We start from the raw sequence: 24603 nt of genomic DNA, 5'->3' as shown, positions 1-24603 counted from the left end.
AGGAAGCGTAGTGAAACTCACCTGTGACCTAGCCCAGTAATACTGATTCCACACTATCAAGGAGAAGCCATTATCTACACAAAGATGCACATGCTGTCCTGTGCATAGCTTTCGTTGTGGTCACCTTTATGTTAACATGTATCATGGCTACAGTGTCACACACAGTAGAGTCACAGACTTAACTCATCCCTGCGCCTTTGGAAACAGAGCCCTTCTCCTGACAGCTTTACTCTGTGTTTCTAAGGTAGTATATGTATTTCTTCATGACACTATGTTCTCAGGTATAAATAATTAGTAGGTGAAGCCAGTGTTCTAGGATTGAGGGGGTATCATGACAGTATGCTGATTCTGCAGCTCACAGTGGTTAAAAGAATATTGCAGAAAGTCAAAGTTCAGCTTCAAACAGGAAACTTGTTTTCTGCATTAACATGAAGTTGATCATTTGGAAATCAACACAGCAGAACTGCTAGCTCCATCAGAAAGAGACACAAATTCTGTCGAGTGGGGCATGGATGTAATATTGGTGTTCAGGCACACATCTGTAGAAAAAGATTCTGTGACTCATGGAGACCCTGGAAAACAAAACTAGGACAGATAGTCTCTAGTTCTACAGAACATGGTGCCTACTCTTGTGACTTCGTCAGACCTGACATGGGCCACTTTTGGCCCCTTTCCCTTTTATCTACTATGGCATCTTCTGCTGTAACAACTTTGTATCATCATAAATTGCTTTCCCATGTGTAGTTTCTTGGTTCACACTAGTGACCAAATCCACTAAGAGGGTTTTATGTACTGGGATTGGTTCTCTAAGGTCTTGGATGAAATTGTACTGCCTGTGGCTAGAGACAATTCTAAAAAAAAAAAAAAAAAAAAAAAAAACTATTTTTATGCATATTGTTTGTTATTCTGAATTCAGAGCCTCAGATTCAAAGCCTGAGGGAAGAAATTATTGGATAATTCCACAGGGGAGGGAAGACTCCTGTCAGAAAGAACTTGGGATGATTCAAGGGATCACTACAGTCACCAATAAAACTAGAAACAAGCATGCACCTCCATGAGCTATGCATGTCCATGCTGGCCGCTGCAGAGTCCACCCCATCATTCTCATGGATGGACAGACACCTTGTTAATATGCTGTTCTCTTGGATTTTTATCTCTTGCTTTCCACAGATTCTTATTCCTGTGTGGTCCTATGGGAGCAGTGAGTGCTTAGTCAGAATGCATTACCGTTTAAATGGTAAAGGAAATGTGGTGATTGCTGGGTTCTTCCCTGCTTATACTGCCTACCCACTCAACAAAACAACTGATTGGAGAATGACTAAATTCACCAGAAATTTTATGATCGAGTAAGTCCTTTATTTATTTATTCCTTTCCAAGGTTGATATTCATATGCCCTAGAGGAAGTACAGATTCAAGCATTATTATCTCCTTTACCCCATTAAGAAGACATTTCCTGTCTTCCATTCCTAGACCTTTCTACAGTGTTTTCATCTTAGTGACTCGTCTGGTATATTCAAAGGGAAAGAAGAAATTTGAGGTTTATTTGTTTTCTTTTCTGCAGAAGACACTGGGAATTTCCCCTGTGTCCTCTGCCATGCTTGTAATTCCTCAGTATTTGGGTTTTTTTTTTTTTCAATGTTATCTTTGTAAAAGATTATAGAATGAAAGATTGACAGGATAGTTGAGGGGATTCTAGAGATCTAGCTGTGCTTCTGTGAGAAGGGATAATGCCACTGAAGTTAGTGACCAGCAATTCCCTTGTGTAAGACTGGAGTGACAAATATTGTCTGTGTTTGCTACTGAAGACTTGAGAGCAGAATTAGACACTGGGACCTACTCTCTGCTTTGGGAACGCCTTCATCTGTCTCAGATTCTTTTATCTGACTTTTAATGTTTGTGTTCTTTGAAAGTTTGCCATGTTTGCCTGTTTGCTGCATATATAGCCAATGTGTATTTGTTCTTTGTTATGGATGTGTTTCTGTGTGCACACTGTGATGGGTCCTCTGCAAGATATTTCCAGGCATTCTCAAAGATGCAAGATTAGTATATAGTGTCAGACAAGTCTGCTTGAGTATCTTAGGTCCTGTTAAAGAGAAACAAGCATTTTTGTTAGGCTTTAAAAAAAAAAAGTCAGGTGTATTTTATCCCAGGCTGACATGCCCATAGCTGTATGTAACCACACAATAAGTATATGATAATGAGAAGTGTAGCTTGCACTCAAGTCTGAGCTCAACAAGGGCAGCATATTCAGGAATTAGATTGGTGGCAATGGATGAAAAGTCACCTTAAATAAACATAGGACTGATGGATTTTTGTCCATGTGGTAGTAATGTGTCTGCCACAATGTGACTATGGAACAAGTCATCAATTCAGTAGTGAAAGAGGGAAAATGTTCAAGTGTGAGTAATCATTTGACATGGAGGACATTGACATAGATTTAGTCTGAAATAGACATAATGAAGGCAGCCGGGGAGATGTAAAAATTTACATCTAGACAAAATATTCCTTGGAAGAATCCACTGGCTCCAGGGATCATTGCTTACTTCAAGTAAGGTTACAAAACTGTATGCTCTATCAGACATTTGACCTTGATGCTAGAAGAGATTCTTCTGCCCTCCAGCAGATACTGTCCCTGTTCCTCCATTCCCCTGCCCTTCTCTACTTTCTAGTCTCAGCAGCTCAAGTGACACCGTGAATCTGCCTGAGTCCCTCTCTAGGTTGTACAGAGCAACCCCATGCCTGCAAAGATCACACTTGTAGTTACATGAGCTCTGTCACTGGCTTGTCCAATGTGTACAAGAAGAGAGTGCTATGTCAGTGTGATTTGATATCTTATGAAATCAAAAATGAAACTAAGATAAACTTATAAAAGGTATAAGCAATTCTCATATTTGATTTATGCAAGACATTTTGAAATCATAGTTTTCATAGAGTGAGGAATTGTGAGCATATGCACTTCAAGACTCACCACCACTTTCATGCTTTTGATAAACTTTTTTACATAGGTGTGAGAAACTATGTATGTAATTTGAAAGAGAAATTGTACTATCTTTCTCTAGTTAAATTTTCTTTTTGTGACTACACAAATATATTCATCTTAATTACCATAACCACAAAAGACAATAGCTTGTGCAGTTAGCATTATTTTATATGACACTAATTTTGTGTGGTCTAATTTTCTAATTAGATTTTACTTTCTTGTCAAAATTTAGAATCTGGTGAATGAATATTTGATAAGTGCAGAATAATATCTAATGGTACACAATATGTCTACCATATGACTAAAGCATATTAATCTACATGAGCAAGTGTTTATGCACATTACAGAATCTTTTTATGTATGTTGGTTAACTTACCTGCAAAACAATGTCAGAAGTTTTTCTCACTGTGTACGGGAGTGCTTTTCCTTAACACTAACTTAAAAATATGACTGGCTAAGTATGTCCAAGTGTCATTGTACCAGATATGTGGGCATTTGTATATTAATAACTTGAAACAATTTTTGTATTAGAACAAGAAAAGTCAGGTTTTTATTTTATTTTTCTATATTTTTTCTATTTTATTTTTTTTCTATTGTATTTTTTTTCTATTTTATTTTTGTTTTCTATTTTAGTGTGGATATTTTCCATTTTTTAGTTTTTTCAAACTAAAGTATATAAATACCTAGAACTGAATGAAAATGAAATCACAACATAACAAAATCTAAGGAACACATTAAAGCTGTCACAAGAAGAAAGATTATGGTACCCTGGGTCCATATCAAAATGTTTGGTACCCACTCCTAAGTACCAAACATAAATGATACACAGCCTACAACCCACTATACCAGAGAAGCTAGGACCCTCTTCCAGAAACTGATGGAAACAGATGCAGAAATCCATAACTAACCATTGGACCAAGCTCCTGGAGTACAATCCATGTGAGTGAGAAATGATAATATGAACAAAGGAGTCAAGACCATGATGGGGAAACCCACAGAATCAGCTGACCCAACCTAGTAAGAGATCACTGACTGCAGTCTGACAAATGGGGAACCTACATAAGACCAAACTAAACTCCTTTAATATAAATGGCAATGGTGTGGCTGGGACAATATATGGGGCCACTGGCAATGGGTCCAAGACCTAACACTAATGCACAAACTAACTTAGTGGAGTCCATTCTATATGAAGAGATTCCTTGCTCAGCCTAGACACAGTGGGGTGGGAGAGGTGCCTTGGTCTTGCCTCAACAAGATGATGGGACAGCCTTAGTAGATTTCCTAAGGCAGTCTCAAGAAGCAGATAGGAGGTGGGATAGGGAGTGGGGGAATGGGGAGGGGAGGTGGGAAACTGAGATTGGAATATAAAAATAAATTTTAAAATGTTAAAAAATAAAACTATATATTATAACAAAAACTAAGTTTGATAGTTCACAAACTAATGAATTCATGGGAATCTTGAAAAGTTTAAAAATACAAGAACAAACAACACACATAAAGGTAAATGGGAAGATTTCATCAAAGTCAGGGCAGAAATTAATGAACGAGAAGTGAAAAAACATCAATACAAACAATGAATGAAACCAATAAGATTGACAACATGTTAGCCAAATTAACAAAAGAAGAAGATAGAGAATACAAATAATAAAATTAGAGATTGAAAAGGAAACATTACAACAGACACTGAAGAAATTCGGGGATTCATAAGGACAGTTCCTCTAAACTGGAAAAATCTAAAGAAATGGATGAATTTTCAAGATATGCATATGACCTACCAATGTCAAATATAAGTGAAGTTAATAATTCAAATAGACCTATAGCAACCAATGAGATCAAGACATTAATTTAAAGATATCCCAAATTTAAAAAGTTCAAGTCAGACAACCTCAGTGCAGAATTCTACCAGGCCTTCAAAGAACTAACACAAAAATATCTCAAATTATTATACAAAATAGAAAAAGAAAGAATATTGACCTTGGGAAATTGATATTATCATGATTTCAAAAACATACCAAGACCTTACAAAAGAAATTTGTTTTCAGGAAACTAAAAAAAAAATCTGAAGGGCAAAAATACTATCACTTAAGTGGAAAAAGCAGAATGAGAAGAGCTGTCTGATAGACATCTAAGAGAGAGCTAGTGACTGGAATATATATATAAACTAAAAATCTTAAACATAAGAAAATAAATTAGGATTGGACATTGATAAATAGACACCTCAAAAGATGAAGTACAAATGTTTGAGAAACAATGGTTCAAATCACCAATGTCCTTAGCCATCAGGAAAACACAAATTAAAACTATTTTAAGAAATCATCTTATGCAAATCAAAATTACAAGATCCAAAAAAATAAAGGACAATGGATTTCGGGGAAAGGGAAAACTTGTTCACTACTGGTGGGAGCGAAAACTGATGAAGCAATTGATTTTCTTCTTTGGTGTCTGTTTGTTCACATAAAACCTCAGTTAAGCTATTTGGGAATTCTTGATACTGGATATTTTGACTGAGTTAGATACTCTGAATTATTTGGTTGAGGAAGAGTTTGCAAAGCACTTCCTTTTCTGCAGGTGTTCCATGTCTCTTTGCCTTCTAACTCAACTCCACAGCTTTTTAGATTGCTGTGAAGCCATTTCAAAGTCTTGTTTTGTTTCCTGTGACTGTAAGTTCACAGATGATCGAAAACTGTCTGGATCTGTTTCCTACTTTTTACATTCATGTACTTGATATGTTTTTCGTTGAACTATGAGAATGAGAAACTAGAGACAAATTTCAATTTTCTGTCTGTGACTTTCCAACTGCCCTGGTAACTCACTAAAGAAAGTGCTTTTTCCCAGTGTATTATTATTATTATTATTATTATTATTATTATTATTATTATTATTATTATTTTGCACATCCATGATGAATCACAAGAAAGAGGGAGGGGGGAGTAAGAGGGAGAGGAAGAAGAAGAGGGAGAAAGAGAGTAAATAGGTCAGAAGGTAACATGCTTGCAGTGCAAATATAAGAACCGAGTTTACTTTTGCAGATCACAAAAGCAAAAGGGGAGGGCATTGTGGTGCACTTGTATAAACCTGTTACTTTTGGAGAAATGAGGGGGAGAAGCAGGAGAAACCCCCCAAGTTCATGTGCCATGGAAATACCTGTTATTAAATACAGTGGATGATAACAACCCCAATTTAAGTTTTCTCTGTCTAACATCATGTGCATGCATACACACACACACACACACACACACACACACACACACACACACACTCGCCACAGAGAAATATATACACATACCACCCAACACAGATATAAAGATAAATTGTTATGGAACTGTAAAGTGCTGTTCAAACAGGTTGAGTGGCCTGAATGTTCTTGAACTAAGCGGTATCTTAGTAAGTGGTGGCTTGATCAAGAACCATTTGGGGGTTTTGTGGTTGTGTGGATTGAAGTTAAATTCTAGGAGATGTGAAGACCTTGTCCTAACTCATGTACAGAGTCTATCACAGATATAAAGCAACCAAATCTTCCCTTACCTTCTTAGAGCTCTAGTCATTGGAAGGTTCACATTCAGGTTTTTATATAGTCCTTAAAAAAATGAAACAGAGAGCCATTTAAATCACATAAAAACTTAATTCAGTGGAGGCTTCTTAAAACATATACATATATGAAGGAAATCTCAATGCAATCACTAAACAACAGGGGAGACAAAGTCACAATAGATATTTCTCGCCACCAAATTAAACTTCCTGTTTTGGATGGGTCAATAGAGTAATTAGCCAAACAGAACCCCTGGAAATGCCCAAACAATCCAGGCTACTGGCTGTTCTCCACAATTAGATGGTAAAGCCCTATTCCTGAAGACAACGCCTAAAGGACTTGTTGAACTTGGAGAAGTTAAGATGTTGTCTATTAAGAGCATTTACTCCTATGGACTGATGTTCATGGTGCTGGAAGGCAGTCTGCATTTTACCAAAGGGATAAGATGAACACCAACCTAGCTACAGACCCTGTGATCTACAGTGGTGTCCTGCCTGCACGATATACTGAAGAAAAATGGTACAAAATGTGTGGAACTGAAGAATTAATATTTGATTGGATTTTAGGTTCACTCCATGAGATGGAACACAACACTTCTCAGATTGTCAAGAACCTGAATCTAGATAGGCCTTGGATCCAGATGCTAAGGAAATGTAGCAATTAACTGCTTCCTATACTATTCTGTTATATTCATGGATCATTGTGTCACTCAGCCATCATCAGAGAAGTTCCCCCCAGCAGTGTAACACTCAGTTCTAAATGGGATGTCTTCCTTAAGTTCCTTACCTCATGGCTCAGGGAACCCAGCAGTGGAGGAGGTAGAAAGATTATGAGAGCCAGAGAAGGTGGAAGACTCTGAGGAAACAAGACCTTCTAAACATAGCAGGACTGATGGCGCATGTGAACTTTCAAAGACTGTAGAAGGATGCACAGGGCCTGTACCACACTAAGACAGATGGAATACAAGTACTGAGAGGGGAAGTGAAAACCAGCCCCCAACTTTAATTCAGAAGTTATCTCTAAGTTATCATAAGCCCCCACCCCTAACCCAGTTGCAAATACAAAAATTCATTTTCTTTAAGGGAGTATAACTGGGTATACAAACAATTCTTAAAAGGCAGGTCCTATGCTCAGTAATAGATGGAAAACAAGATAAATAAACTCAATGGCATTTGTGGAGGTTAATTCTTTGAACGCTACACATCTTTTATGTACAATTATGGTTTCTGAATTTTTGCTTTTACGGTTTTCTGTGTGCAGAAACACAAGTGTCTGCATCTATGTACTTCTTTGTAGTTTGTTTTGTCTAACTCTGGCTTGTTTGTTTTTGTTTTATTATCACCTTTTAGATAATAAATTATTTCTTATTTGTTTTCTAATAAGAGGGAGAAAGAACAGGAGTGAACTTGGGTGGGAGCAGAGGTAGGGAGAACCTGGAAGAAGTTGGTGGAAGGAAAAACGTAATTAGAATATTCTGCATGAAAAAAAGTGCTGGGAAGATAAAAATAGAAGCATACAAACTGTGAAAGCCATTGCATTAAAGTTCCACATCTGTCCTGTGTCATGCGGTGTGAGTCTTCCTCCTAAACATTCTTCTACCTTCTGTGCAGGTTTAAGTTGAGGAACTACCAATGTATTTTGGCCATGATGTTTGCCATTGAGGAGATCAACAGCAATCCCTATCTCTTACCCAACACATCCCTGGGATTCGAGGTCCACAATGTCCCACATGGTCAAAGGCACACTCTGGCCAATCTTTTTGTCTCACTTACAGGCACTGGTTATGGCATCAGTAACTACAGATGTGCAAGAGAGAGCATGCCAGCTGCTGTACTTACAGGTCCGTCATGGGCTCTATCTGAAAACATAGGGACACTGCTGGATCTTTACAAATTTCCACAGGTGAGAGATGGTGATGAAACAGGACATGATGTCAGCTCTGCTTGGTGACGTTTCAGCTGTCTGTCAGGGAAAGAGAAGAAACTTGAGGAACTTGTCATGGACAGGGAAACAATGCAGACATAGTTGACAATGCACCTATATCTTTGTAGCTTAGAATAGAGAGGAGGGGAAGGCTGAAGCACAGACTCCACACTAGTAAACCTCTGGATATTTTCTGTAGAGGGATATTTGATCACACTGTGAACCCTGAGTTTGTGTTTGTGCTAATTAAATAAAATCAACCTTGGTTTCGGGGAGGGGGGGTGAAGCTTCCAGCTATTTGACTGGAATTAGCCATAGAGATTCTGAATGATCCAGCAATACAGATAGAGAGATTCACAGGAAGGAAGAGGGAGGAACTTGGAGTTTGGTGCTTTCTTTCTTATCTGGGGTGAGTGGAGAGACATGACTCGTGTTTGGTCTGTGGCTAAAAAGGCTGGCGCAGCGGCGGGACAAGACAAGGCAGCGGGAGGAGAAACCGTACTCCTTACACAGATGCTTTCTTTTTGGCCTCTCAGATCTAACAGGATTTCACCGCCCCACCCCCACCCCAAATCAGACTTCTGAGTCTTTGTTGGTAAATAGAACAATAGACATTTTGTTTAAACCTACAAACGCAGCCACAGCAAAACTGGACCTTGGAACCTGAAGTCCTTTAGGCTGCAACCTGGGTGGCTGTTGAGGTGCTGACTGTGGGCCTGGGAGGTTACAGACAGTAATTTAAATATCGGTAGATTTGGGTGTGTCTACTAAACAAATAGAAACTTATCAGTGTACTTTTCTGATAAACCCATAAGGAGATAGATAAGAAGAATTTTCCTAAAGGCTTCAAACTACTGCTGGAGAACTAAGGGGAATTTTATTATGACAATGTTCTTGTTTCTGATTGTTTTTCCCTACAGCTTACTTTTGGGCCTTTTGACAGTACTCTGAATGAACGAAGACAGTTTTCTTGCCTGTACCAAGTGGCCCCCAAGGACACGTTTCTGACACTTGGCATTGTATCTTTGATGGTTCATTTCCACTGGACCTGGGTGGGACTGTTCATCATAGATGATCACAAAGGTGCCCAGGTTCTGTCAGATTTGAGAAGGGAGCTGGAGAAAAATGGAATCTGCATTGCATTTGTGGAAATGATCCAAGTCAGCAGGGGTTCATTTCTTACCACAGCCTGGAAAAATCAGTTGCAGATCCTGGAATCATCAGCAAATGTGATTATTATTTATGGGGACACTGATTCTCTATTGAGCTTAATAGCAAATATAAAGCAGAAGTTACTTATGTGGAAAGTCTGGGTACTGAACTCACACTGGGACTATTCCAGCTTTGATCACTATTTGCTGTTAGATGCATTGCATGGGTCCCTTATTTTTTCACACCACAATGAGGAGATTATTAATTTCACAGACTTTATGCAGACAGCCAATCCTTCCAAATACCCAGAAGACTTGTTTCTTCATGTACTGTGGCATACATTCTTCAATTGCTCATTTCTGAGGAAAGACTGTAAAATTGTGGATGACTGTCTGCCTAATGCCTCCTTGGAGTTCTTGCCAGGGAACATATTTAATATGGCCATGAGTGAGGAGAGTTACAATGTGTATAATGCAGTGTATGCTGTGGCCCACAGTCTACATGAGATGATGCTCGACCAAGTACAATTTCAAGCACATGGAAAGGGAAAAGAGGTGGTATCCTTCCCCTGGCAGGTAACGTCACTTCTGTAGTATTATACCAGCAGCAACATGAGACTCTAAGGGTTTACAAACCCACTAAAACTGGGCAATATACAGATTAGATTATTTTTTCAAAAATTTGCAAGAGAGACAGTGCAGGGAGGAATCTGTTTTAAGTCAATATATATTTGTATTTCAAAAGGCGATACAATATTTTCAAGGGTAAAAAAAATTTCAATATAAAAGTCCACCTATCCCAGAGATTTCACACAACAGAAAAGTCAGAGACAGGTAATTATCACAATGAACTTGAACACTTCTAAAATGCTTGTGTTACATAAAAGCATTTGTTTTACAGAACGAAACTCTAAATATTTTCAAAATTTAGTAGGGTATTACTATATTTTCAAAGAAGGTGAGAGTTTTTTTCCATGCACATTTATTATTTAGGTGAGCTTGGTTCTAAGTTTTCTAATGGAACTGATTAGAATATTTTTTAACATAATAATGTTTCCATTATCTTGATGGATACCTACATTAAAGGTGCTTTTCACACCACGGATTAAAATCAAGAAGGAATGTTCCCTGATTCTGCATCTGTTGCACTTTGGGGAGTCAATGTAACATAAGAGCATGCATCTCTTTTAGCTTCACCCTTTTCTAAAGAACACACAACTCAACAGTCATGCTGGAGACCATGTGGTTCTGGATTGGAAAAGGAAATCTCATGAAGAATATGACATTCTCAATTTTTTGAACTTCCCAAAAGGTCTTGTGCTAAATGTGAAAGTAGGAACATTTTCTCCAAATGCTCCAGAGGGTGAGAAATTGTCCTTGTCATCTCACATGATACAGTGGTCCACGGGACTGACAAAGGTGGGTATGTAAATTTCAAAAAAATATATTTCTGTGTGTCATGACCCTCCATGAACTCACCTAGGCCTATTAATAGACATATAATGACCACCAATTGTCTTGCATTTTGGTCTGAGGATTTTATAGACCTCAATATAAATCCATCCACACTGAACCTCATAGAAGAGAAAGCGGAAAATACCCTTAAACACATAGGAACAGGAGACCACTTCCTAAATAGAACACCAGTAGCATAGACTCTGAGACCAACAATTAATAAACAGGACATCCTGAAAATGAGAAGCTTCTATAAAGCAAAGAACATGACCAACAAGACAAAAATGGTTCCCTACAGAATGGGAAAAGTTATTCATAAACCCCAAATCTGACAGAGGGCTGAACTCTAAAATGTACAAAGACCTTAAGAAATTAGAAATCAAACTACCAAATAATTTTTTAATTAAATTTAAAACAAGATTGTTTTACAAATCAATCCCAGTTCCCGAACCCTCCAGTCTCTCCTGTTTCCCCACCACCACCACTAGCTCCCATCCCATTCCCTTCTGCTCCCCAGGGAGGGTGAGTCCTTCCTTGGGGAGTCTTCAAAGTCTGTCATATCATTTGGAGCAGGGCCCAGGCCCTCTCCAATGTGTCTAGGCTGAGGGAGTGTCCCTCTATGTGGAATGAGCTCCCAAATCCATTCGTATACTAGGGGTAAATAATGATCCACTACCAGAGGCTCCATAGACTGCCCAGTCCTCCCAACTAACACCACATTCAAGGAATCTGGGTCAGTCCTATGCTGGTTTCCCACCTATTAGACGGAGTCCAAGAGCACCCCCTTGATCAGGTCAGCAGTTAATGTGGGTTTCTCCAGCCTGGTCTTGACCCCTTTGCTCATCACTACTCCCTGTCTGAAACTGGATTCTAAGAGTTCGGCTCAGTGTTTAGCTGTGGGTGTCTGCTTCGATCAGCTACCTGATGAAGGCTGTAGAATGGCATATAAGGCAGTCATCAATCTCATTATTGAGGAAGGGCATTTAAGGTAGCCTTTCCACTATTGCTTAGATTGTTAGTAGGGGTCATGCTTGTAGATCTCTGGACATTTCCCTAGTGCCAGATTTCTCTTTAGACCTATAATGGCTCCCTCTACTATGGCATCTCTTTTCTTGCTCTCCTCTATTCTTTCCCACTCCCCTCCTTTTCCTCCTAAATCCCTCCCCCCCCCCCGCCATGCTCCCAATTTGCTTGGGAGATCTTGTCCCTTTCCTCCTTCTCCAGGGGACCATGTATGTCTCTCTTAGGGTCCTCATTGCTTCCTAGCTTCTCTGGCAGTGTGGATTGCAGGCTGGTGATCCTTTGCTCTATGTCTAAAAGTCATACATGAGTGAGTACATACCATGTTCCTCTTTTTATGACTGTGTTAACTCACTCAGGATGGTTTTTTCTAGGTCCATCCATTTACCTGTGCGTTTCAAGATTCCATAGGGGTTTTATTCCCCACTGAGTAGTTTTTTTCCACTGTGTAAATGTACCACATTTTCTTCATCCATTCTTGAGTTGAGGAGTATCTAGGTTGCTTCCAGGTTCTTGCTATTACAAATAACTCTATGAACATAACTGAACAGATGTCTTTATTGTATGAATGTGCATCTTTTGAGTATATGCCTGCCAGTGGAACTACTGGATCTTGAGATAGACTGATTACCATTTTCCTGAGGAACTACCATACTGATTTCCAAAGCGACTGTACAAGTTTGCATTCCCACCACAAGTGGAGGAGTGTTCCCCTTTCTCCAGATCCTCTCCAGCATAAACTGTCTTTGGTGGTTTTTTTTTTTTTTTTTTTTTTTTTTTTTTTTTTTTTTTTTTTTTGCCATTCTTATGGGAGTAATTGGTATCTCAGAGTTGTTTTGAATTGCAATTCCTGATGGCTAAGGATGTTGAGCACTTTCCTAAATGCCTCTCAGGAATTTTAGATTCCTCCATCAGGAATTCTCTATTTAGTTCTGTACCCCACTTTTTAATTGGGTTATTTAGTGTTTTGGTTACTAGCTTCTTGAATTCTTTGTATATTTTGGAGAACAGCCCACTGTCAGATGTGGGGTTGATGAATATGTTTTCCCATTCTGTGGGCTGCCATTTTGTCTTATTGACTGTGTCATTGTCTCACAGAAACTTTTTGATTTCAAGAAGTCCCATTAACTAATTGTCTATCATAGTGTCTGTGCTACTGGTGTTATGTTCAGGAAGTGGTCTCTGGTAACAATTTGTTCAAGGGTACCTCCCACTTTCTCTTCTAAGAGGTTCAGAGTGGCTGGATTTATGTTGAGGTCTTTGATCCATTTGGACTTAAGTTTTGTGCATGGCAGTAAATAAGGATCTATCTGCAGCCTTCTACACACCATCATCCAGTTATGCCAGCATCATTTGTTGAAGATGTTTTCTTTTTCCATTGAATAATTTTAGCTTCTTTGTCAAAAATCAGGTGTTTGTAGGTATGTGGGTTAATATCAGAGTTTTCAATTCAGTTCCATTGGTCATTGTTCTTTCTGTTTTGTTTTGGTTTTTTTTTTTGGGGGGGGGCTTTTTGTGCAAATATCAAGCTGTTTTCAGGACTATGTCTCTATAATAGAGCTTGAAGTGATGTCTCTGGAAGTTCCTTTATTGTACATGGTTATTTTGGCTATCCTGGGTCTTTTGTTTTTCCATATAAAGTTGAGTATTGTTCTTTCAAAGTCTGTGAAGAATTGTGATGGGATTTTAATGGGGATTGCATTGAATCTGTAGACTGCTTTTGGCAAGATTGCCATTTTTACTTTGCTGATCCTACCTATTGAAGAGCATGGAAGATCTTCCAATTTCTTTCTTTAAAGACACAAAGTTCTTGCCATATAGGTCTTTTCCTTGTTTGATTAGTGTAACCCCAAGACATTTTATGTTGTTTGTGGCTATTGTAAAAGATGATGTTTCTCTGATTTCTTTCTTAATCCCTTTATTGTCTGTATATAGTAGGGATACTGATATTTTTTTGAGTTCATCTTGTATCCTGCCACTTTGGTGAAGGTATTTATCAGCTGTAGGAATTCCTTGGTAAAGTTTTTGGAGTCGCTTATCTAAACTGCCATGTCATCTGCAAATGTTGAAAGTTTGACTTCTTCCTTTCCAATTAGTATCCCCTTGATCTCCTTTTGTTATCTTATTGTTCTAGCTAGAACTTCAAGTACAATATTGAGGAGGTATGGAGAGAGTGGACAGCCTTACCTTGTTTCTGATTTTAGAGGAATTGCCTTAAGCTTCTCTCCATTTAGTTTGATGTTGGGTGTTGGTTTGCTGTATATAATTATGTTCCTGTTATCCCTGGTCTCTCCAATACCTTAATCATGAAGGGGTGTTGGATTTTGTCAAAGGCTTTTTCAGCATCTAGGGAGATGATCATGTGGTTTTTCTTTTTCAATTTGTTTATATGGTGGATTACATTGATGGATTTTCATATATTGAACCATCCCTGCATCCCAGGGATGAAGCCTTCTTGGTCATGGTGAATGATTTCTCTGATGTGTTCTTGGAGTCGATTTTCCAGTATTTTATTGAGTATTTTTGTAGCGATGTTTATGATGGATATTAGTCTGTAGTTCTCTTAGTTGTGCCTTTGTGTAGCCTCATGAAAAGAGTTTGGCAATGACCCTTCTGCTTCTATTGTGTGGAACAATTTGAGGAGTATTCGTATTAGCTGTTCTTTGAATTTCTGGTAGAATTCTGCAATGAAACCATCTGGCCATGGGCTTTTGGGGGGGGACTTTTGATGAGTGCTTCTATTTCATTTTATGGGTTATAGGTCTATTTAAGTTGCTTATCTGTTCTTGGTTTAATTTTGGTAAGTGATATCTATCTAGTAAATTGTCCATTTCCGTTAAATTTTTTTAATTCTGTGGAGTACAGGTTTTCAAAGTATGATCTGAAGATTCTCTGGATTTCCTTAGTGTCCATTGTTATGTCCCCTTTTTCATTTCTGTTCTTGTTAATTTGCATGTTCTCTCTCTGCCTTTTGGTTAATTTGGACAAAGGTTTATCTATCTTGTTCATTTTCTCGAAGAACCAAATCATTGTTATATAGATTCTTTGTACTGTTTCCTAGTTCCTACTTTATTGATTTCAGCCCTCAATTTGATTATTTCCTGGCATCTACTCCTCTGGGGTAAGTTTGCTTCTTTTTGTTCTAGAGCTTTCAGTTGTGCAGTTAATTCTCTAATGTGACTATTCTCCAGTTTCTTCATGTGGGCTCTTAGTGTTATAAACTTTCCTCTTAGTACTGCTTTCAAAATGTCCCATAAGTTTTGGGTATGTTTTGTCTTCATTCTCATTGAATTCTACAAAGTCTTTAACTTCTTTCTTTATTTCTTCCTTGACCCAGGGATGGTGCAAATGCAACTTGATCAATATCCATGAGTTTGTAGGGTTTCTGCAATTTGTGTTATTGTGGAATTCTAACTTTAGAGCAGGGTGGTATGATAAGATACAGGAGGTTATTCCAATTTTTTGTATCTATTGAGGTTTATCATATTGCTGAGTATGTGGATGATTTTAGAGAATGTTCCATGTGGCGCTGAGAAGAAGCTATATTATTTTGTGTTTGGATGGAATGTCCTATACCTGTCTGTTAAACCCAATTGGGTCATAACTTCTGTTAGTTCCTTTGTTTCTTTGTAAAGTTTCTGTCTGGTGGAGCTGTCTAGTGTTGAGGATGGGGTGTTGAAACCTCCCACTATAAGTGTGTGAGGTTTTATGTGTGATTTGTGGTTGCCTTTGTATTTTAGTCATAAATGTTCAGAAGTGAGACTTCATCTTGATGGATTTCTCCTATGATAAATAAGAAATGACCTTATTCATCTCTTTTGGTTAATTTTAGTTTAAAGTCTAATTTGTTAGATATTAGAATTGCTACATCCACTTTTTGGGGGGTCTATTTGATTGGAAAATCTTTTCCCAACCCTTAACTATGAGGTGACAACTGTCTTTGAAGTTGAAGTGTGTTTCTTGTATGCAACAGAAGGATGGATTCTGTCTTTGTATTCATTCTGTTAGCCTGTGTCTTTTTATAAGTGAGTTAAGACCATTAATATAAGTGAGTTAAGAGATATTAATGACCATTGAGGATTAATTCATGTTTGTTTTGGATTTGGTGGTGGTGGTGGTATTATGATACCCCATTTTTCTTTTGGCTGTTGGTAAAGTGAGATTATCTATTACATGTGTTTTTGTGGGTGTAGTTGACTTCCTTGGGTTTTCCTTCCAGAACTTTCTGTAAACTGGATTAGTTGATAAGTATTGTTTAAATCTGGTTGTGTCATGGAATATATTGGTTTCTCCGTCTATTGAAAGCTTTGCTGCGTATAGTAGTCTGGGTTGGCAGACTGTGGATTGGCTAGTCTGCTGGGACGGGTTACCCTGTGCACAGTCCCCAGTGTTCATGAGGCTCTGATCAGGGAACTGGAGGGCGGCCTCCCTCCTTGAGCAGAGGCGGGACCAGTACACTGGCAGACTCTTGGCAGGCTGGTCTACCTGAATGGTCTCCCCCATGCACAGGCAGGCCCCAGGCCTCAGGAGGCTCTGAGCAGGCCCCCCAAATAACCCATTTTTAAAATGGGGTACAGATCTAAATAGAGAATTCTCAACAGAACTATCTCAAATGTTGGAAAGACACTTAAGGAAATCTTCAACATCCTTAGTCATCAGAGAAATGCAAATCAAAACCACTCTGAGATTCCATCACTGAACAGAATGGCTAAAATAAAAAAACACCAATAACAGTTTATGCTGGAGAGGATGTGGAGAAAGGGGAATACCCCTCCTTTGCTGGAGTGCAAACTTGTACAGACACTCTGGAAATAAGTATGAATTTTTCTCAGAAAATTAGGGATCAACCTACCTCCAGACACTGCAATACCACTTTTGGACATATACTCGAAGGAGTATATGTGGTATATTTACACAGTGAAGTATTACTCAGCAGTAAGAAACAATGACATCCTAAAATTTGCAGCCAACAGGGCAGAACTAGAAAAAAACATGCTAAGTGAGGTAACCCAAAAGCAGAAAGACAAATATAGTATGTACTCACTCATAAGCGAATACCAGAAATAAAGCAAAAGATACCCAGGCTACAATCCATAATCCCAGAGAAGTTTGAACCCTCTTCCAGATACAGATGGATACAGATGCAGAAACCCACAACTAACCAATGTAACAATCTCCTGAAGTACTGTTGAAGTGAGGGGGGAGCAAAAATATGAACAAAGGAGTCAAGACCTTGATGGAGAAACCCACAGAACCAGCTGACCCAAGCTATTGAGAATCACTGACTCCAGTCTGACAAATGGGAAATTTGTAAAGACTGAATTAGGTTCTCTCAATATAGGGGACAATTAATGGCGCTGGAGTAACATATGAGGGGATGGGCAGTGGGTTTAAGAACTAACTCTAATGCACAAACTGACCTAGTGGAGCCCATTCTATATGCAGGGATACCTTACTCAATCTAGACACAGGGGTGTGGGGGTTGGGGAGGTGCCTTGGTCTTGCCTCAACAAGATAATGGGACAGATTTAGTAGACTTCCTATGGGAGGCCTTACCCTCTCCAAGGAGCAAATAGGAGGTGGTGGGGTGGGAAGTGGAGGACCAGGAGGAGAGAAAGGAGGGGAAACTGGGATAAAAATATAAAAAGGAAATTAATAAAAAAAAGTTTTAAATTTTGTCTTAATACCTAATTGTATAATATCTAAATACCTATTTTTGCTGGATGAACTATTTAATTTCCAATCTACCTATTTATTTAATATCATAGAGCCTTCGTCCAGTAGCTTATGGAAGCAGAAGCAGAGATCACAGCTAAGCACTGAGCCAAACTCCTGGAATCCAGTTGTAGAGAGGGAGGAGTGATGAGCAAAGGAGTCAAGACCATGTTGGGAAACCCACAGAAACAGCTGACCCAAGGAAGTGGGAGCTCACTGACTCCAGATTGACAGCTGGGGAGCCTGCATAAGACCCAACTAGGCCCCCTGAATGTGGGTGACACTTGGGGGACTTGGGCAGTCTATGAGACCACTAGTATTTATTCCTAGTGCATGAATTGGCTTTTTGGAGCCCATTCCATATGGAGGGATACTGTCTCAGCCTATATGGGGGAGGGCCTCGGTCCTGCCCCAAATGATGTGACAGACTTTGATGATTCCCCATGAGAGGCCTCACCCTCTCTGAAGACTGGATGGGGCTGGGATGGGGAGATAATGGGAGATGGAGAGGATGGGAGGGAGAGGGAACTGGGATTGATATGGAAAATAATACTGTTTTAAAAATAAAAAATAAATATTAAAAAAAAGGATTATTTTGATCCCATCTTGGAAGGTTTCAGTCAATGGCCAGTTGGCCTTTTGCTTCCAGCCCCCTCCCTGTTGAGACAGAAAAATATGGTGGGCATATGTATTATGTACGTTAGTTGTTTGTTTTGTTTTTGCAAAAATGCTACCTAACAATACAGGAGGATTTTTCTTGGCTCATAGTTTATGTTCAATCTCTGCCGGAAACCATGGTACATCAACAGTCAGGGTGCAGGGACAGCCGTATGCTATTGTTCCCCTTCTTTCTCCCTTTCCATTCATTCAGGGACCATGGCTAATAAATCAGGAGCCCCCAATTTTATAGAGGATATTTTGACGTCATGTAACATAATCTAGAAAATCTTTCACAATAATTCTCATAGGTTCATTTCCACAGTGGTTCCTAAACCTATCAAGTTGACAAGATGAATCATTACTATGGAATAAAAATTTACCTTTGCATCCAGGAGTCAAGAGATAGTAGGTTTGTAGTCTCACCAAGACATGCTACCAAGAACCTAAATTTTTACTTTTATGCCTCACCTCAAAATCTATCAACAATTTTCCAACAAGTCGTGTGATTAGGGTCAAGCACTGACCACATGGACCTGTGAAGAACTAACCATAGCAGAAAAAAAATCAGTTATCTGTATTTAGAGATATTAACAGAAGTAAACTAAGGCTTCTGTATTAAAAAAAAACACTATTTATTGGAGTTTCCATAAAACCTGCCCATTTGCTAACATTCATTTTATTATTCTCAGATTCCTCAGTCTATATGCAGTGAGAGCTGTCATCCTGGATTCAGGAAAACCAACCGAGAGGGTGAGGCTACCTGTTGCTTTGACTGCACCCCTTGCCCAGAGAATGAGATTTCCAATGAGACAGGTAAATGATAGTCATGCAGAGAACATCCCTAGCTGTACACATCTGCAATATCTAAGCAAATGGGGAACATCTGTAAGTGAGCTTCCATCAGTGAAGACAATCCTCTTCCTTCCGGCTGTTAGAAAACCACAGGTTACACTTCAATTTCCAACTGGAATAACACACTCTTGGCATTGAAATTCACATCTGCTTTGTGTTCTTGAACCACTATGAACATGGCTGCCTATGGAAAACCACTCTTCCCACAGCAGTGTAGAATGCTTCATTTGCCCACACAATTTGTCTTAGTTTCTTTTCTATTGCTATGGAAAGGCACCATGACCAAGCAACTTATATAGGAAGGCACTTAATTGGCTTACACTTTCAGACTTTTAGAGTTCATGAAGGCAGAGCAGAAACGTGTTTTAGTTTGAATAAGAATGGCCCCCATTCTCTCTCTCTCTCTCTCTCTCTCTCTCTCTCTCTCTCTCTCTCTCTCTCTCTCTCTCTCTCTCTCTGTTTGCCTCATGCCTGTAGATCAGATGTAAGCTCTCAGCTATTTTTGCAACTCCATACCTTCTTGCAGCTTGCCATGTTCTCTATCTGGAACTGTGAGCCTAAAAGCTAAATGCTTTCTTGTATAAGTTGCCTTGGTTATGCTGTGAGTATATGTCTCTCTTATTGGTTTAACACAATGTTGATTGGCCATTAGCCAGGCAGGAAGCATAGGTGGGGTTACCAGATGATGGGAATTCTGGGAAAGAATGCAGACAGAAGCTGCCAAGGAGACATCATGGAGCTACCAGGAAGATAGGAAGCTGGGAATTCTCCAGTAAGATAAGGCCATGTAGAAATACATAGATTAATAGTTAGGGGTTCATAATTAAGAAAGAGCTAGCCAGTATGAAGCCTAAGCCATCGGCCAAATAGCTTATATTAGTATAAGCCTCTTTGTGTTTATTTGGGATTAAATAACCGTGGGACCAGGCAAAACAGAAATTCCATCTTCAATGTCTCTTCACAGCAATAGAAATCTAACTAAGACCGCCTGACAACAGGGACAATTGGGAGCTCACATGCTGATTCACAAGCAGGAGACAGAGAAGGCACACTGAATGGCAAAATCCTTACAATGCTTCCAAAGCAACATATCTCTCCCAAAAGGGCCACATCACCTAATCTTTTACAAATAGTCCCACCAACAAGGGACATTCTCACTCAGACCACCACATTTTGCTTGCCAACATCCATAGTCTTGTAAGCATATCATAGTTTTATTTTTTACTTTAATTTTTTTTTTACTCCCTCCTGTGCCCCCCTGGCCCCCCTTCCCATCCCATCCCCTACCCACTCCACATGGAGGGTGATGCCTTCCAGGTGGAATCCTCAAAATCTGTCAAGTCATTTGGCAATGGAGGAGTGCCCCCCTTGCTCCACATCTTCACCCACATAAGTAGTCACTTGTGTTATTGACCTTGGCCATTCTAACTGGTCTATGATGGAATCTCAAAATCCTTTTGATTTGTATCTCCCAGTGACTAAGGATGTTGAACGTTTCTTTAAATGCAAGTGGGGTCAAGATCATGAAGGGGAAATCCACAGAGACAACTGAACCAAACTCATGGGGACTCATGAGCTCTAGACCAACAGCTGGGGAGCCAGCATGGAACCAAACTAGGCCCTCCACAAATGAGTGACAGTTGTGTAGCTTGTTCTGATTGAGGAACCCCTAGCAGTGGAACCAGGATCTATCCCTGGTTCATGAGCTGGCTTTTTGGAGCCCATTCGTTATGCTGGGATACATTTCTCAGCATTGATGCAGGGGCCAGGAGCTTGGCCCTGCCTCAATTTAATGTGCCAGGCTTTGTTGACTCTCTGTGGAAGGCCTTGCCCTTTTGGAGAAGTGGATGGGGGCAGGTGAGTTGGGGGAAAGATGGAAGGTATAGGGAGGAGAGGTAGGAGGGGAAATTTTCTTATTTAAAATGAATTTAAAAATGTAAAAAGAATGCACAAAGTCAGAAAGAAAGACACCTGTTTTGACTCTTCTTTTAGTATCTCCATTGAGAAGTCAGGTGTAATTCTGATAGGTCTACCTTTTCTTTCTTGAATGGGTGTGTTGTTTCTTGGTTTCTGTTTCCTCTCTGGTTCCTAAGTGGCCAGTGATTCTAGTGACTAGCCAGTCTGTAGTTCTAATGGAGATTTTGTGGCCCATAAAACCCTTTGGGTTTTGTATGGCAACTTTTCTACTGCATTTCAAAGAACCTGTGTGGCCTCTGGTATTCTGGGTACCTAGGTGTCTTGGTGTCTGGGATGCCTAGTACATCATAGCCTCCAGTAAAACAGAAGTTTTCTGCCAAAGTTGTGGACTAGGATATAGAATGCGGTGAAAGAGGTTCTGTTGGGGGTTGTTAGGCCAGTTTTAGGGGGATGTTGGGTGGCAGTGGGCAGTGTTTTATCTTGGGTCCCTAGAACCAGTCTGGCCTAGTACAAAGCATTCTGGCCTAAGGTATGGGTGAGAATGTGGAACCACAGGGAGAGTACAGTCTGGGTCTGTTGGACAGGCTTTAAGGAGTGTTAGCAGACTGTGTGGTGTTTTACCTGTGGTCTCTAGAACCAGCCTGACCTCCAGTAATAGTGTCAGAATTATGAGCTAAAATAGGGAGCCCAAAAAATGAGGTGCTGTTGAGAGATATGGGGGGGCATTTAGGAGTGTTAACCAGAAGTGATAAGAGTCTTCCCTGGGGTCATTAGGACCAGCCTGGCCTCCAGTAAAGCTTCCAGAGCTGTTTGCTGGAATATGGATTCCAAGGGAGTGGGTGCTTGAGCCCCTATAACAAGCCTTAGCTCCAGTAAAGCAGAAGTCTTCTGCTGAAGTTGTGAAACAGTTGGGGACCTAGGGAAACATTGCAGTCTGGAGATGTTAATCGGGCTGGAGTCTCTACAATCAGCCTGGCCTCCAATAAAACTGCCAGAGTAGTGGGCCAGAATATGGGCCCAGGGGAGGGGGTACTGTTCTGGGCTGTTATTTTTATTTCTTTATTTTGTCCTGTTCTTAATGAACTTTTTCTTTAAGTTTGTTTTACAACTTTGTGTGTGTGTGTGTGTGTGTGTGTGTGTGAGAGAGAGAGAGAGAGAGAGAGAGAGAGAGAGAGAGAGAAGGGTTTTGTTAACTGTTTTGTTTGGTTTGTTGGGGTTTTGTTTGTTTCTTCTTTTTTTAAGAAAGAGAGAAAGGAAGGGTGAGGAATTGAGAGGGAATACCGGTGGGGAATATCTGGGAGAAGGAGTTGAAGAGCAAAATCATGATCAGAATACATTATACAGGGAATATGAATGATAATGTGACAATATAAAGAGAATTAAATATATTAAAAGGTATATAAAATGGACATTATTCATATATCGAAAATATGACAGAAAAATCCATAAACATGGATCATAATCTAAGAGCAAATTGATAAACTATCAGCAACAAAGTGTTCAAACACTGTCCCATGAAGGCTTTAGAATATATGAGCAGCTCTGAATCTATTCATTACATAGATGTTATTGTACATAGTTAAGAGAACAGTGTCACTGATGAAGTGGTTCAAGTCTCCAGGAATTTAAGAATACTAATTCGTTCAGGCTCCTTCAGACAATGAGGAAATACAGAACACTAGGGACTTTGCCAATGTAGGTACATGTGATATACACATAAGAGAACACCATTCTAAGATGAGGATTTCAAAGGACATTCTGTCTATTAAGCCGAAGTCCTATGTCCTCTTCAGAATGAAGATGTATTAATTAAAAAAAAAAAGCAGCATCAGAGCCAAATTAGGTTCATGCAGTGTATATCAGTGCTTTCATGACTTGCAAATCGGATACAACACTGTCACTAAAGGCAGTTACCATATGAGTAACAACAGAGAATGCACTGGGACTGTGTGATCTGTGTCAGCATGGAAGTAGAAGGCAGATTGAGTTTAATGCCTCTGTGCGCGTATCTGAAACGAAGCAAGATGATTCCAATAACATTGAGATGTGCTAAGTGCTAGGAAGCGGTTTAGAATAAAAGGAGAAACCAGAGTATGCACTCATGATCACCTGCGTTTCTGCCAGATGTGGATCAGTGTGTGACGTGTCCAGAAACTCACTATGCAAATACAGAGAAGAGCCACTGCCAACTTAAGACTGTGACATTTCTGGCCTATGATGACCCCTTGGGGAAGGCACTCAGCTTCGTGTCCCTGGGCTTCTCCTCACTCACAGCTGTTGTTCTCTGGGTGTTTCTGAAGCACAGAGACACTCCCATCGTCAAGGCCAATAACCGTGCTCTCAGTTACACCCTGCTCGTCACCCTGATGCTCTGTTTTCTCTCTCCGTTGCTCTTCATCGGCCGTCCTAGCACAGTCACCTGTATCCTGCAGCAGAACACATTTGGACTTCTGTTCACTGTGGCTCTTTCCACTGTGCTGGCCAAAACTCTCACTGTACTTATAGCCTTCAGGGTCACCACTCCAGGGAGAATGGGGAGGTGGCTGCTGATATCAAGGGCCCCTAATTTCGTCATTCCCATCTGCACCCTGCTGCAAATTGTTCTCTGTGGAATTTGGCTGGCAACCTCTCCTCCGTCTGTTGTCAAAGATGCTCACTCAGAACACGGTCACATCATCATCATTTGCAACAAAGGCTCACCTGTTGCCTTCTACTGCATCCTGGGATACCTCGGGACACTGGCCCTGGGAAGCTACCTTATGGCATTCTTGTCCAGGAATCTGCCTGACACATTCAATGAAGCCAAGTTCCTGGCTTTCAGCATGCTGGTGTTCTGCAGTGTCTGGGTCAGCTTCCTCCCCGTCTACCACAGCACCAAGGGGAAGGTCATGGTGGCTATGGAAGTCCTCTCTATCTTGGCTTCCGGTATATCACTCTTAGGCATCATCTTTGCCCCAAAGTGCTACATAATCCTCCTAAGGCCAGAAATGAACTCACTTCATCATATTAGAGACAAGACATATGCTAGAAGAAAAAATCCTTCTTAAAATCTAGTTCCAGTGTTCCATAAACTAAAGAGCTTTGGAACACAATTGTCCTTCACCATCTGAACACTCACATATGAAGTTACTATATGGCATTTGACCCACAAGTTGTTAGCTCTTTAGGTAATCATCTTGGGCTAACTGAATTCTGCATCAGTCACTTTTTTTTCCATGTTGAAATATATGCTGCATTTGGAATCCTCCCCTTGCATTCACTATTACTTTGTGTGATTGATCATAATTTGTGAGTTCTTCCGTTTGGATCATTCTTACATTTCATTAATTTGACAGCTGGATTCCATAGGTTGATGGACAAATTCAAGAGTCATTTATGTAAATATTCTTAAACATTTTGT

General features: G+C 39.8%; 1 protein-coding gene across 1 annotated transcript; it reads left to right on the top strand.

The window, feature by feature from the left end:
• Window positions 1-1131: 1131 nt before the first annotated feature.
• Window positions 1132-24250, top strand: LOC127238805 (vomeronasal type-2 receptor 116). Its single transcript, XM_051207545.1, has 6 exons — window positions 1132-1346; window positions 8121-8412; window positions 9354-10160; window positions 10776-11003; window positions 19124-19247; window positions 23328-24250. Exons 1-6 carry the CDS (start codon window positions 1132-1134, stop codon window positions 24248-24250), a joined length of 2589 nt encoding a protein of 862 aa, XP_051063502.1.
• The last annotated feature ends 353 nt before the right edge of the window (window positions 24251-24603 follow it).

Source organism: Phodopus roborovskii, unplaced genomic scaffold, assembly GCF_943737965.1.
Source record: "Phodopus roborovskii unplaced genomic scaffold, PHOROB, whole genome shotgun sequence".
Classification (NCBI taxonomy): domain Eukaryota; kingdom Metazoa; phylum Chordata; class Mammalia; order Rodentia; family Cricetidae; genus Phodopus; species Phodopus roborovskii.
The sequence above is the reverse complement of the archived record's forward strand: the minus strand, read 5'-3'. Positions and strand labels throughout refer to the sequence as shown.